The sequence below is a fragment of the Erythrolamprus reginae genome, chromosome 2 (assembly GCF_031021105.1).
Source record: "Erythrolamprus reginae isolate rEryReg1 chromosome 2, rEryReg1.hap1, whole genome shotgun sequence".
Classification (NCBI taxonomy): domain Eukaryota; kingdom Metazoa; phylum Chordata; class Lepidosauria; order Squamata; family Dipsadidae; genus Erythrolamprus; species Erythrolamprus reginae.
The window spans coordinates 179,035,160-179,048,521 of NC_091951.1; the positions used below are offsets into that span (position 1 = coordinate 179,035,160).

Consider the following 13,362-nt stretch of genomic DNA (forward strand, 5'->3'; position numbering starts at 1 on the left):
TCGCGCTATATAGAATGCTGGTGAGACCACATTTGGAATACTGTGTTCAGTTCTGGAGACCTCACCTACAAAAAGATATTGACAAAATTGAACGGGTCCAAAGACGGGCTACAAGAATGGTGGAAGCATAAAACGTATCAGGAAAGACTTAATGAACTCAATCTGTATAGTCTGGAGGACAGAAGGAAAAGGGGGGAAATGATCGAAACATTTAAGTATGTTAAAGGGTTAAATAAGGTCCAGGAGGGAAGTGTTTTTAATAGGAAAGTGAACACAAGAACAAGGGGACACAATCTGAAGTTAGTTGGGGGAAAGATCAAAAGCAACATGAGAAAATATTATTTTACTGAAAGAGTAGTAGATCCTTGGAACAAACTTCCAGCAGACGTGGTAGATAAATCCACAGTAACTGAATTTAAACATGCCTGGGATAAACACAGATCCATCCTAAGATAAAATACAGAAAATAGTATAAGGGCAGACTAGATGGACCAGGAGGTCTTTTTCTGCCATCAGTCTTCTATGTTTCTATGTTTCTAAGGATTAACTGTACCTGTATTTTCATCTTAGCGACCGCCAGCTAGAGAACTACAATGGTTTCCAGTTTCCGTGTTCATTGCAGAATATCTGTTTATTTTACTCTGGGAATATTATTTATAATGGAGAATATTGGGAAAATAACCAATGCACTATACCCATCCCCTTCAGAACAATAAATATTAGTATAATTCTCTCAAACCCATAAACATAAGTCTTCTCATTATGCACTGCAGATCCTCCAGATGTAATTGAGAAAGAAGACAAGAGCAGCAATAGTCCTTTCGAGGGAGAAGAATATGGGCCGCCAAACCCACATCCAAAGCTACTTTCTGTGAGCAGGCTGGATGAATAATGACAACAATGGAAGAGACCCAGACACATCACCCACCCTAAGCCAATCCAGTCAAGAACTAGACTTTGAGGATGAAGAGGACGAAACGCAGGCGAAAGATTCCGATAGTTGCAGCCTCTTCTCCGAGGACTCCATCTTCCCAGATTATGAAGATGCTCCGTCGGACAGTGAGGACCTCCAAGCGGTCACCTTATACTGGTGCTGCATCCAGAATAATGCAAAGCTGCTGCAGGATAAACTTGACAGGGGGGTGACTCGGGAAGAAGCCATGGAGTTGGATATCAACGGAAAGGTAATTAGACTTCCTTCCTGACCTGACCCAGCAATTGTGAACTTATTTATTTATCTATCCATCTATCTATCTATCTATCTATCTATCTATCTATCTATCTATCTATCTATCTATTTTTTATCTATTATTTATCTATTATTTATCTATTATCTATTATCTATTATCTATTATCTATCATCTATCATCTATCATCTATCATCTATCATCTATCATCTATCATCTATCATCTATCATCTATCATCTATCATCTATCATCTATCATCTATCATCTATCATCTATCATCTATCATCTATTATCTATTATCTATTATCTATTATCTATTATCTATTATTTATTTGATTGATTGATTGATTGATTGAATTTCTATGCTGCCCCTCTCCTAACTGGAGATGAAATGGTCCTATAATGGTATAGTTCAAGGGTAGGCAAGGTTGACTCTTCTATGACATGTGGACTTCAACTCCCAGAATTCCTGAGCTAGCATGATCTGCTCAGGAATTCTGGGAGTTGAAGTCCACAAATCATAGAAGAGCCAACTTTGCCTTCCCCCTGGTATAGTTCAACTAGAACAATGTTCAGCTTTGTAGGTCTTCTATCCTTAGCTTTACTAATCTAAACAGTCAATTACTTGAGGACTACCTGCAAGCTTCTATAGCTCCAGAATAATTAGTCTATCTGGGGTTAGCACTCACTGCCATGAACATATTACTCCATTGTTCCAATTAGCTTCCAAATTCAAATCAACGTGTTAGTGATTATGTGTCAAGTGAATATCCCTTGGCTTGGAAGTATCTTCTGGCCTTTTTCAAACACAATAGTTTAACCTAGGAGAAACTGCTGGCAGTCACCTGTCTCCACAAGGTATTTACAAGAAAGCTCATACATTCTGCTTTTCTATGGGACCTTTTCTCAGACTTTGGGACAAATTTTCCATTTGAATTCAGACTAACCCCTAACAGAATAGCAAGAGTGGGAAGGGACCTTGCAGATCTTCTAGTCCACACAGATGTCAAACTCGCCATGTCATGCCGCGATCACGTGACGTATCATGACAGTTTTCCCCTTCATGGAACTTGGGTGGGCATGGCCTACAAGCAGTGATGGGCTCCTATGGGAACGGTCAAGAATGCAATTCCTGTAGCAAAATTTGGAGCTCCACCCCAGAGCACCCAATTTGCACTGAAAGATATTGAAACAAAATGCATAAGCCATGCCCACAGCATGGTAGTAAAAATTTTGGTAGCCCAGCCCTGCCTACAAGTGATGCATCTGACTAGCAGGCCGCCAGTTTGAAACCCCCATCCTAATCCAAGCAAGAAGCCCTATACAATTTCAGAGAAATAGTTGTCCAATCTCTTCTTAAAAACCTCCAGTGTTGGAGCATCCACAACTTCTGGAGACAAGTCATTCCACTGATTAATTGTTCTAACTCTCTGGAAATTTAGTTCAAAGTTGCTCCTCTCTTTATAATTTGGCCTTCTGGAAACGGCTGAAGACAGCTATCCCAAAGCACCTACAATGATCCGTGATACTTAGGATGGATGGATGTACTATGGTGTTTAGATTTTATGATTTTATACTTGTGTGATTTACATTTTTACCATCAGATATTTTTATTTATGTTTTATTGGATTATACCACTGAGATCTAGGGAATTGTAACTGGTAATTACTCAAAGTAAAACAATGAATCCAGCCATCCCACTGATTGAATTTTCCTTAATCTGATTGCTTCATGAAGCAATTATCAACAAATTTTGATAATATGATATTTGTGCCAGGACTGAACGGCACAAAGACACACTTTTTTATCCAGCTGAATGAATAGTAAAGTCATCTGCGGTTGATCATTGGCCTATGTTGCCATTCGGTTTTAGTCTTAGTGAAATTTTATTCATAATCAAGTTTTAGTCCTAGAGTGAAATTTATTCATAATATTCCTCACCACCATTGTCAATTCAGCCAAGAACTAAAGTTCTTATCAGCTGCACCTGTGCTGCTAGACAGACAAAAATTCTCTTCATAGTTCTGGGTTAGGTGCAGAGGTGGAATTCATTTTTTAAATTACTGGTTCTGTGGGTGTGGCTTGGTGGGAGTGGCGTGGCTTGGTGGGCGTGGCTTGGTGGGCGTGGCAGAGGAAGGAAGGATACTGCAAAATCCACATTCTCTCCCCACTCTAAACCAGCCAGAGGTGGTATTTACTGGTTCTCTAAACCAGTGTTTCCCAACCTTTTTTGAGCCGCAGCACATTATTCACATTTACAAAATCCTGGGGAACATTGAGAGGGGGGGGGGGTGTAAAAAAAGTTTGGACAAAAAAACCCTCTCTTCCTCCCTATTTCTCTCTCCCTCCCTCTTTCTTTCCCTCTCTCTCTCTATCCCTCTTTCTTTCTTTCTTTCTTTCTTTCTTTCTTCCTCTCTTTTTTGCTCTTTCTCTCTCCCTCCTTCCCTCCCTCTATGTCTTTCTCTCTCCCTCCTTCCCCCCTCTTTCTCTTTTTCTTTCTCTCTCTTGCATTCTTTCTCTCTCTCTTTATCTCTCTCTCTTTCTCTGTCTCTCTTTGCTATCTCTCTTTTATTCTCTCTTGATTTCCCTCTCACACACTTTCTCTCTTTTTCTCTCTCCCTTGCTTTCTCTCTCTCTCTCTCTTGCTTTCTCTCTCTCTCTTTCTCTCTCTCTTGCTTTCCTTCTTCTCTCTCTTTCCCTTGCTTTCTTACTCTCTCTCTCTCTCTTGCTTTCTTTCTCTTTCTCTCTTGCTTTCTCCTTCTTTTTCTCTCTCTCTCTTTCTCTCTCGTACACCATGCTGGCAACAGAGAGAGTAAGAGAGAGAGAGAGCGGAGAGAGAGTGGAGGGCGGCTTGCCAGTCCACGGCCCCCTGGATCAGCGGCCCCGCATGGCCCCAGCATGGACTCCGCCGTCACCTTCGCCTCCACCCTGTCCGGCTCTGCAGCTAAGAGGCAGCAGCCATATCCACCCCTTCGCCCTCCCAGGCATCCACGGCGCTCAGCGCCTGGCCACGCACTGCCTCTGCCTCCTGGTAGCATGCCCGACTTCTCCCTGCAGGAACAGGTGGTGGGGCGCAACGAAGGGCTGCCCTTGAAGGTGTCGCCACAGCGCCATTGTTGTCACAGCGCAAAGCCACGCAGTCCTGGATCACTCGTTTCTCCGGCCAGCAAGCCAGCTGCCTGGGAAAGCGGCACACTTTTTAAATGTGCACTTTTCAAACGCGGTGCTTTCCTGGGAAGCCAGCTTTGCTGGCCGGAGTAGGGAGCGATTCGGGACTGCGTGGCTTTGCGCCACTTCGAAGGTTTCTGTGTGGGGAGGTCCCTAATGGCTGTGCGGGCGCACGCCCACGCAGCTTAGAGGCAAGAGTGACTGGCGCCCTCCTACTGGGCCCCAAAAGCTCACTTGCCATCACCGCCAGGGAAGCTCCAGCCGGGCCAGGCTCGTGGCACACCTGACCATGTCCCGCCGCACACTAGTGTGCCGCAGCACACTGGTTGAAAAACACTGCTCTAAACTACACAAAATTTCTGCTACCAGTTCTCCAGTACCTGTCAAAACCTGCTGAATTTCACCCTTGGCTATGTGGCTACGATTTTCAGGTTTTATACACAGAAGTGGAAGAAATGCAACACTTGATTTGGGCTCTTATGAGATTAGAATCCTTGCTAAGGGCCACCAGTCCCACCCATCATTCTCCCTTGAACATGGTATGTTGCTCTACCCCAGCTTCTTTACCATGCTCCACCCTCATTCTTCCCTCATACTGTTTCCTGGAGTGAGGGAATAACACCTCTGCATGCACACAACTTAGAAATACCAAGAGGGGCATGGAGGGTGAGGTTGGAGTTCCTACCAAGGGAAAACTGTTCATACCAATGCTGCAGGCCCCTTCATTCTCTCCTGCACAATAATCACTCGCTTATATAAGAAAAGGTGATTTGCATTCTGATTATTCACTCTGAGAAGCCCTAACACCCTCTCCTCCAGGGTTTAAGAGGCTCCCCCTAAGCAGCTTATGGCTTTTGCAACCCAGCCAATTGTCTTATGTGCTCTGGGAGGATCTAGGGGAGGTAATATAGTAGACTAGCTACAATATTAAAGCAAATATGCCTTATACATGAGAAAATATATGTCAAATATCTGTTAATATAACCATCATATATTGGCTGCCACTTTCTACTCACGGTTAACCAGAGACTCCTATCTCCATTATCATAGATTGTGATGAACAGAATCACTGGGGATGGAGATGGAAAAGCATTTTTGCGACATGGCATCCAGTCCAGGGGAGGGTTCTAACTTAGAAACATAGAAGACTAACGGCAGAAAAAGACCTCATGGTCCATCTAGTCTTCCCTTATACTATTTCCTGTATTTTATCTTACAATAGATATATGTTTATCCCAGGCATGTTTAAATTCAGTTACTGTGGATTTACCAACCACGTCTGCTGGAAGTTTGTTCCAAGGATCTACTACTCTTTCAGTAAAATAATATTTTCTCATGCTGCTTTTGATCTTTCCCCCAACTAACTTCAGATTGTGTCCCCTTGTTCTTGTGTTTACTTTCCTATTAAAAACACTTCCCTCCTGAACCTTATTTAACCTTTTAACATATGTAAATGTTTCGATCATGTCCCCCCTTTTCCTTCTGTCCTCTAGACTATACAGATTGAGATCATTAAGTCTTTCCTGATACATTTTATGCTTAAGACCTTCCACCATTCTTGTAGCCTTTGGACCCGTTCAATTTTGTCAATATCTTTTTGTAGGTGAGGTCTCCAGAACTGAACACAGTATTCCAAATGTGGTCTCACCAGCGCTCTATATAAGGGGATCACAATCCCTCTTCCTGCTTGTTATACCTTGGTGATTGCTTACCGGTGATTGCTGGTTTGCTTCCTCCAGTGCCATGTGGCTGTGCCTAGTGGCTGCGCACATGTGCAGTGGCAAAACCCCCCAAAATATTTCCTCTCCCCCCCCCAAAAAAAAGACAAAACCAAGATGGCGACCGCATGCACAATGCCGGAAACTTGGCTTCTGCACATGTATAGAAGAAAAAGAAAACCTGGAAAAAATTCCAAAACAAAAATAATTCCAAAAAATCCCCCCCCCAAAAAAAAGGGTTGAAAACAAGATGGCAACCGCATGCACAATGCCAGAAACTCAGTGTTTGCGCATGTGCAAAAAAAAGAAAACCTGGGGAAAAAATCTCCCCCCCAAAAGTTTGAAAAAATACCCCCCCCAAAAAAATGCCCAAAACAAGATTGTGACTCTATGTATAGTGCTAAAAACTCAGCTTCTGCACATGTGAAGAAGAAAAAAAACCTGGGAAAAAAATCTAACCCCCCCCCCCCATTTTTAAAAAAAAGAATGGAGGTGCCCACAGACTGGCACCAACTAAACCGGTCCTGTGATGTCATCGTGACATCACTAGCAGATCACTACCGGTTCAACCGAACCAGTACGAACTGGGAGGAATCCACCTCTTATCCAGTCACTGCATGGTATTCATTTGGCCACTGAACAAACTTAGAAGTAGCAATAGCAATAGCACTTAGACTTATATACCCCTTCGTGGTGCTTTTACAGCCCTCTCCCCTGTCTAAGTGGGTTACAGAGTCAGCCTGTTGCCCCCAACAATATGGCTCCTCATTTTACTGACCTCGGAAGGATGGAAGGCTGAGATAACTTTGAACCTGGTGAGATTCGAACTGCCAAATCGCAGTCAGTCCGCAGTCAGCAGAAGTAGCCTGCAGTACTGCACTCTAACCTCTGTGCCACCGCAGCTCCACTATGATCTTATTGCATTTGCAGCACAATAATGCAGCAACCATCAAAATATTGGGGTCATAGACCTCAAAACCTGAAATAATGAATGGGGAAAGATCTTGCGTCCTCTGGAAGTTGGGATCTTAACATTTTCCCTCTTGCTCTCCAGAATGGCCTCTTGGTAGCCTGTTTCCGGGGTTTCAAAGATATTGTCATTCTTCTCAGTAAATGCCCCTACATAGATGTCAACCACCAGGATAACGATGGAAACACAGCACTTATGGTGGCAGCCCAAGCAGGTAGGAAAAGTTACTATTTTTATACAGCATATAAGACACAGAGAACTTCAAGGAACATAGTAGATTGAAACACTGGTGGGATTTTGGATTAGAATTTTATAAACAGAGAGCTGAAGAACACAGTTTTAAATTATGCACACACACAAAAGGACTTTTCCATTTCTGTCATTCGTTTGTTTGTTTGTTTGTTTGTTTGTTTGTTTTGTCCAATACACAATGAGGGTTTTAGTGGGCATATATCTATATACACATAGTAAAATACATGATGAAGGTTATAGAGGAGATACTCATAGTAAAATATATCTAAGAAATAATAGAAAAGAAGATATAGTAATAGAACATATCAATGAAAGAATAGAAGAAGAGATATAGGAATAGAAGAAAGGTATAGGAGATATAGGAGAGCAATAGAACAGGGGACTTGTACTCGCCCCTTACTGACCTCTTAGGAATCTGGATAGGTCAACCGTAGATAATCTAAGGGTAAAGTGTTGGTGGTTTGGGGATGACACTATGGAGTCCGGTAATGAGTTCCACGCTTCGACAACTTGGTTACTGAAGTCATATTTTTTACAGTCAAGTTTGGAGCGGTTAATATTAAGTTTAAAACTGTTGTGTGCTCTTGTGTTGTTGTGGTTGAAACTGAAGTAGTCGCCGACAGGCAGGATGTTGCAGCATTTGATCTTGTGGGCAATACTTAGATCTTGTTTAAGGCGTCTTAGTTCTAAACTAAATCATTATCTGTCCAAAACAATGTTTAATGAAAAAAACACCACTGTTGGATGTTTATGTCCTGCATCTCTCATAGGATGCATTTACCGGAAAGGTGGGAGGGATGGGTGTCGAATGTACATTTGGGAATATGTGAGTTGGGTTGGGTTTCCAGTTTGTGTGCTATCTGGTTCTGATTAGGGCAACCAAAAAAAGAAAAAAAGGAGCAGAATAAGTTATTGGGGAGGGGGGCCTTCCCTACCATTTTCCTTCAGTTTCAACATAGGTAATAGATGACATTTTAAAGTGGTGTGTGTGTGTTAGGATTTAACATTAAGGACAGTGAATCCATTTGTTGCAGCCACAAAGGATCTCAGATTAGGGGGTTTGTCAGTCAGGTCATTTACTGTATATACACATTCATGATTTATGCCTAAGGAAAGGACTACTTATAAACTACCTATAAACTGCAGAATCTCCAAGGCAAGCTTTGATTTTGGCAAACTAATGACTAACATGTGGAACCGATGTGAAATAAGCCCTGCTACAAAGCTCAAAGTCTACCGAGCAGTAGTGCTAACTACCCTGTTGTATGCCAGTGAGACTTGGACTGTATATGAGAGACATGCTTAGGCAATTGAACCACTTCCACATAATGATGATGATGATGATGATGACGATGATGATAATAATAATTCTGTTTCAATAATAATAATAATAATAATAATAATAATAATAATAATAATAACAATAATAACAATAATAATAATAATAATAATAACAACAACAACGCTGGACGCAGTACCAAAGGATCTCAGCGGACATTTGAAAACCATTGGAATTGACAAAATCTTCATCTGTCAATTGCAAAAGGCTGCTTGGGAAGCGCCCGACTGGTGATGAAATACGAAATCCAGCATAGTGATCTCGTTTGCTGTGTTGTACTAACATATTATTATTATTATTATTATTATTATTATTATTATTATTATTATTATTATTATTATTATTATTTTATTTGTTTGTTTGTTTGTTTGTTTGTTTATTTATTTATTTATTTATTTATTAGATTTGTATGCCGCCCCTCTCCGAAGACTCCGGGCGGCTCACAACAATAATAAAACAGTGTGACAATGTAAACAAATCTAATATTAAAAACATCTAAAAACCCCTCATTTAAAAATCGTGCAACACACACATTCCATACATAAGACTATAAAAAGCCTGGGGGAGATGTCTCAATTTCCCCATGCCTGGCATTAAAGGTGGGTCTTAAGTAGTTTGTGAAAGACAAAGAGGGTGGGGGCAGTTCTGATCTCTAGGGGGAGTTGATTCCAGAGGGCCAGGCCCACCACAGAGAAGGCTCTTCCCCTGGGGCGGACTTGCCCTTACTTGCCTCCATAGAATTCTGAGGGTCCGATGGCTGGATAAGGTGCCTGACACTGAGGTCCTCTGCAGATCAGTCCTGCCATCAATTCCAACCCCTGCTGATGAAAGGCCAGGCACGCTGGGCAGGGCATGTTGCTGGAATGCCAGACCATCGCATCCCTAAACAGCTTCTCTAAAGGAAAGTGATTGACATGTTGAAAGCCTCCTTCAAGTCCCTCAATATCGACACCACCTCCTTGGAATCCCTGGCACAAGATCGACCAACATGGCTCATGCTGATCCACCAAGACTGCCAGACACCTGAGGCCAGAAGAACATACATAGCAGAAGAGAAGCAAGCACTCCACAAAGCCAGAGCTGCAAATGCTGCGACAATGGTGTCCACACATGTCTGCCCAACATGTGGCAGAACATTTGTGCCCATATAGGTCTTACCAGCCATCTGCAGACACATTCGCGTACAGCCCACAACCCATGAGATGTCAAGGTCCTCTTCTAACACAATGGACGGACCTCATCATGTATAAACTGTCTGCAAAGCAAAAGTGGTGGGGATAGGCACAAAACGGGGGCGGAATGAAGAATATGCCCCTAGAATAGAACTGTGGATTCTTTGGGATCGACGCTGCCTTTAGAATGTAATGAGTATCTTTCTTTGGGGAGTTCAGTGCATCCCTAACACTGTTCCCTTTCTCCCTCTGCTGCCGCAAAGGATACATTACAATTGTGAACTATCTTCTGAATTACTATCCAGGAGTGGACGTTGAGATGCAGGACGACAGAGGCCTGACCGCACTCATGAAGGCTGCAGTGAGAGGGAAGAACGATTGCGTTGCAGCCTTGCTCATGGCAGGTATGAGATTAATTGCCGCTGACCTTCCAGATGTTGGCTTTAATGTTTTGGGAATTATCATAATCTGGTCTTTAGAAAGTTAGAAACATTAGAGTTATCTCTTTTTTCAAGGAGGGAAAGTGTACACGCACACACACACACACACAAACTGGAACAGGAGTGAAGAGATGTGCTTTTCAAGGACGGTTTAGAAAACAAAACATTGCTTCCAATAGCCATAGACTTACATACCACTTCATAGTGCTTTTACAGCCCTCTCTAAGCAGTTTACAGAATCAGCCTATTGCCCCCAACAATCTGGGTCCTCATTTTACCCACCTCGGAAGGAGGGAAGGCTGAGTCAACCTTGAGCCAGTGGTGAGATTTGAACTGCTGAACTACAGCTAGCAGCTAGCTGAAGTAGCCTGCAGTGCTGCACTCTAACCACTGCACCATCTCAGTTCTTTCAGACAGTCTTCTCTTCCATATCCCTAAAGATTATCTACGGTTGACCTATCCAGATTCCTAAGAGGTCAGTAAGGGGCGAGTACAAGTGCACTAGAGTGCCTTCCGTCCCCTGTCCTATTGCTCTCCTATATCTCCTATTCCTTTCTTCTATCCCTATATCTCTTCTTCTATTCTTTCATTGATATGTTCTATTACTATAACTTCTTTTCTATTCTTTCTTAGATATATTTACTATGAATATATAAAAACATAGAAACATAGAAGAATGACGGCAGAAAAAGACTTCATGATCCATTTAGTCTGCCCTTATACTATTTTTTCTATTTTATCTTAGAATGGATATATGTTTATCCCAGGCATGTTTAAATTCAGTTTCTGTGGATTTACCAACCACGTCTGCTGGAAGCTTGTTCCAAGGATCTACTACTCTTTCAGTAAAATAATATTTTCTCATGTTGCTTTTGATCTTTCCCCCAACTAACTTCAGATTGTGTCCCCTTGTTCTTGTGTTCACTTTCCTATTAAAAACACTTCCCTCCTGAACCTTATTTAACCCTTTGACATATTTAAATGTTTCGATCATGTCCCCCCTTTTCCTTCTGTCCTCCAGACTATACAGATTGAGTTCATTATGTCTTTCCTGATACGTTTTATGCTTAAGTCCTTCCACCATTCCTGTAGCCCGTCTTTGGACTCGTTCAATTTTGTCAATATTTTTTTTTTTAAGTGAGGTTTCCAGAACTGAACACAGTATTCCAAATGTGGTCTCACCAGTGCTCTATACAGCGGGATCACAATCTCCCTCTTCCTGCTTGTTATACCTCTAGCTATGCAGCCAAGCATCCTACGGAGTCTACGGAGAGGGGCGGCATACAAATCTAATAAATAAATAAACAAACAAACAAATAAATAAATAAATAAATAAATACTTGCTTTTCCTACCGCCCGACCACACTGCTCACCCATTTCGAGACTGTCAGAAATCACTACCCCTAAATCCTTCTCTTCTGAAGTTTTTGCTAACACAGAACTGCCAATGCAATACTCAGATTGAGGATTCCTTTTCCCCAAGTGCATTATTTTACATTTGGAAACATTAATGTAATTATATCCTCTATAACCTTCATTATGTATTTTACTATGTGTGTACCCACTAAAACCCTCATTGCGTATTGGACAAAATCAATCAATCAATCAATCAATAATAAAAAGAGAAACCTAGAAGAACCAAATTGCAGTTGTTCCAGGATGCTAACAATAAAACTAGGAAGAAGAAAAAGAGGAGCCATAACTTAGAGTATTTTATACAGGGGTGGGTTCTGGCTTACCTTGCTGCCGGATCGTTTCTTGCTATGTGGGTGCATGTGCATTGCACACCGCATGAGTACACGTGTACAGAGATAAAAGCCCAGTTTCTGTGCATGTGCAGAAGCAAAAACCAAGGTGGTGCCGCCTACGACGCTGCCAAGAGAGATGGTTTGGGGATGTGTCCAGCTAGCTGTCACTAGCAGTTCGGCAAACCGGGAGAAATTCCTGCTATCAGTTCTATAGAACCTGTCCGAACCAGCAGGAACCCACCTCTCATTTTACAGCCTTTGGACTAATCCTCATAAAAAGATTTGCCACCATAGTGTTTCCATGGGTCCCTTCCATTTGCACGCAGATATTATAGACCAGGGTTCCTCAACCTCAGCAACTCTTAAGACGTGTGGATTTCAATTCCCCAAATTCCCTAGAACAGGGATAGGCAAAGTTGGCTCTTTTATGACTTGTGCAGTTCAACTACCAGAATTCCAGAGCCAATCATGCTAGTCCACATGTCATAGAAGAACCAACTTTGCCTACCCTTGCCCTAGCCGGCATGCTCACCACGGAACTCTGGGAGTTGGTTCACACTTCTTAGAGTTGCTACAGTTGAGAAATCTCCTTTCTAAAAAAAAGATATTCCAGGTTTGGCCATTCCCATGACTTTTTACGGGCTGAATCAGTGTTGTTCTAGCCCCAGGCTATTTTCATCTGAGATTGGAGCAAAGCTAGATTGCTTCCTTTTCTTTTGATTTTTTTTTTCCTCACAGTGCTGGGGGTTGAAAGGAAAACTGTTAGTCCTACTCTAAGCCTTTAATACATTTTGTAGTCAGTTTCACACACTGATTAGCAGCCTGCCTAGAACTCAGTGGTGAAATCCATTTTTTTTTACTATTGGTTCTGTGGCCATGGCACGGTGGGCGTGGCAGGAGAAGGATACTGCAAAATCTCCAAAATCTGTAAGGGTTGTGCATAAGCGCACAATTGTACCTACCGTTCCTGTCCTACTGTCCTATTGTCCTTTCTTGATCATTACTTTTTACTTATGTTATGTTTATACAAACTACCATCCTATACATGTTTGACAAATACATACATCATCGTTCAAGTGAACCATTAAGTCCTTGACTTACAATCTCACCAGTTTCGCTCTCTGGGGTGACAATTTGCTTCGCTCCTTGCCTCGGGCTGGGTAGCTAGGCGAGTGGGTGCCAATCAAATGTTGAGAAAAGAGGGGGGAAGGAAATTGGCCCCCTCCAACTCCTGCCGGTGCTGGTCTCCCTGCCACTTTCCTGCCGCATTCATTCATTTATTTATTTATTGGATTTGTATGCCGCCCCTCTCCGTGGACTCGGGGTGGCTAACAACAGTGATAAAACCAGCATGTAACAATCCATTT

At 42.2% G+C, this 13,362-nt stretch overlaps 1 protein-coding gene across 1 annotated transcript in view; it reads left to right on the forward strand.

The window, feature by feature from the left end:
- The first annotated feature begins 884 nt into the window (after positions 1–884).
- Positions 885–13,362, forward strand: part of ANKRD33 (ankyrin repeat domain 33) — a 16,368-nt gene continuing 3,890 nt past the window's right edge. The window contains exons 1-3 of the mRNA XM_070736777.1: positions 885–1,184; positions 7,129–7,258; positions 10,071–10,211. Of these exons, the coding sequence (XP_070592878.1) occupies positions 885–1,184; positions 7,129–7,258; positions 10,071–10,211 (571 nt within the window). The remainder of the gene's footprint in view (positions 1,185–7,128; positions 7,259–10,070; positions 10,212–13,362) is intronic.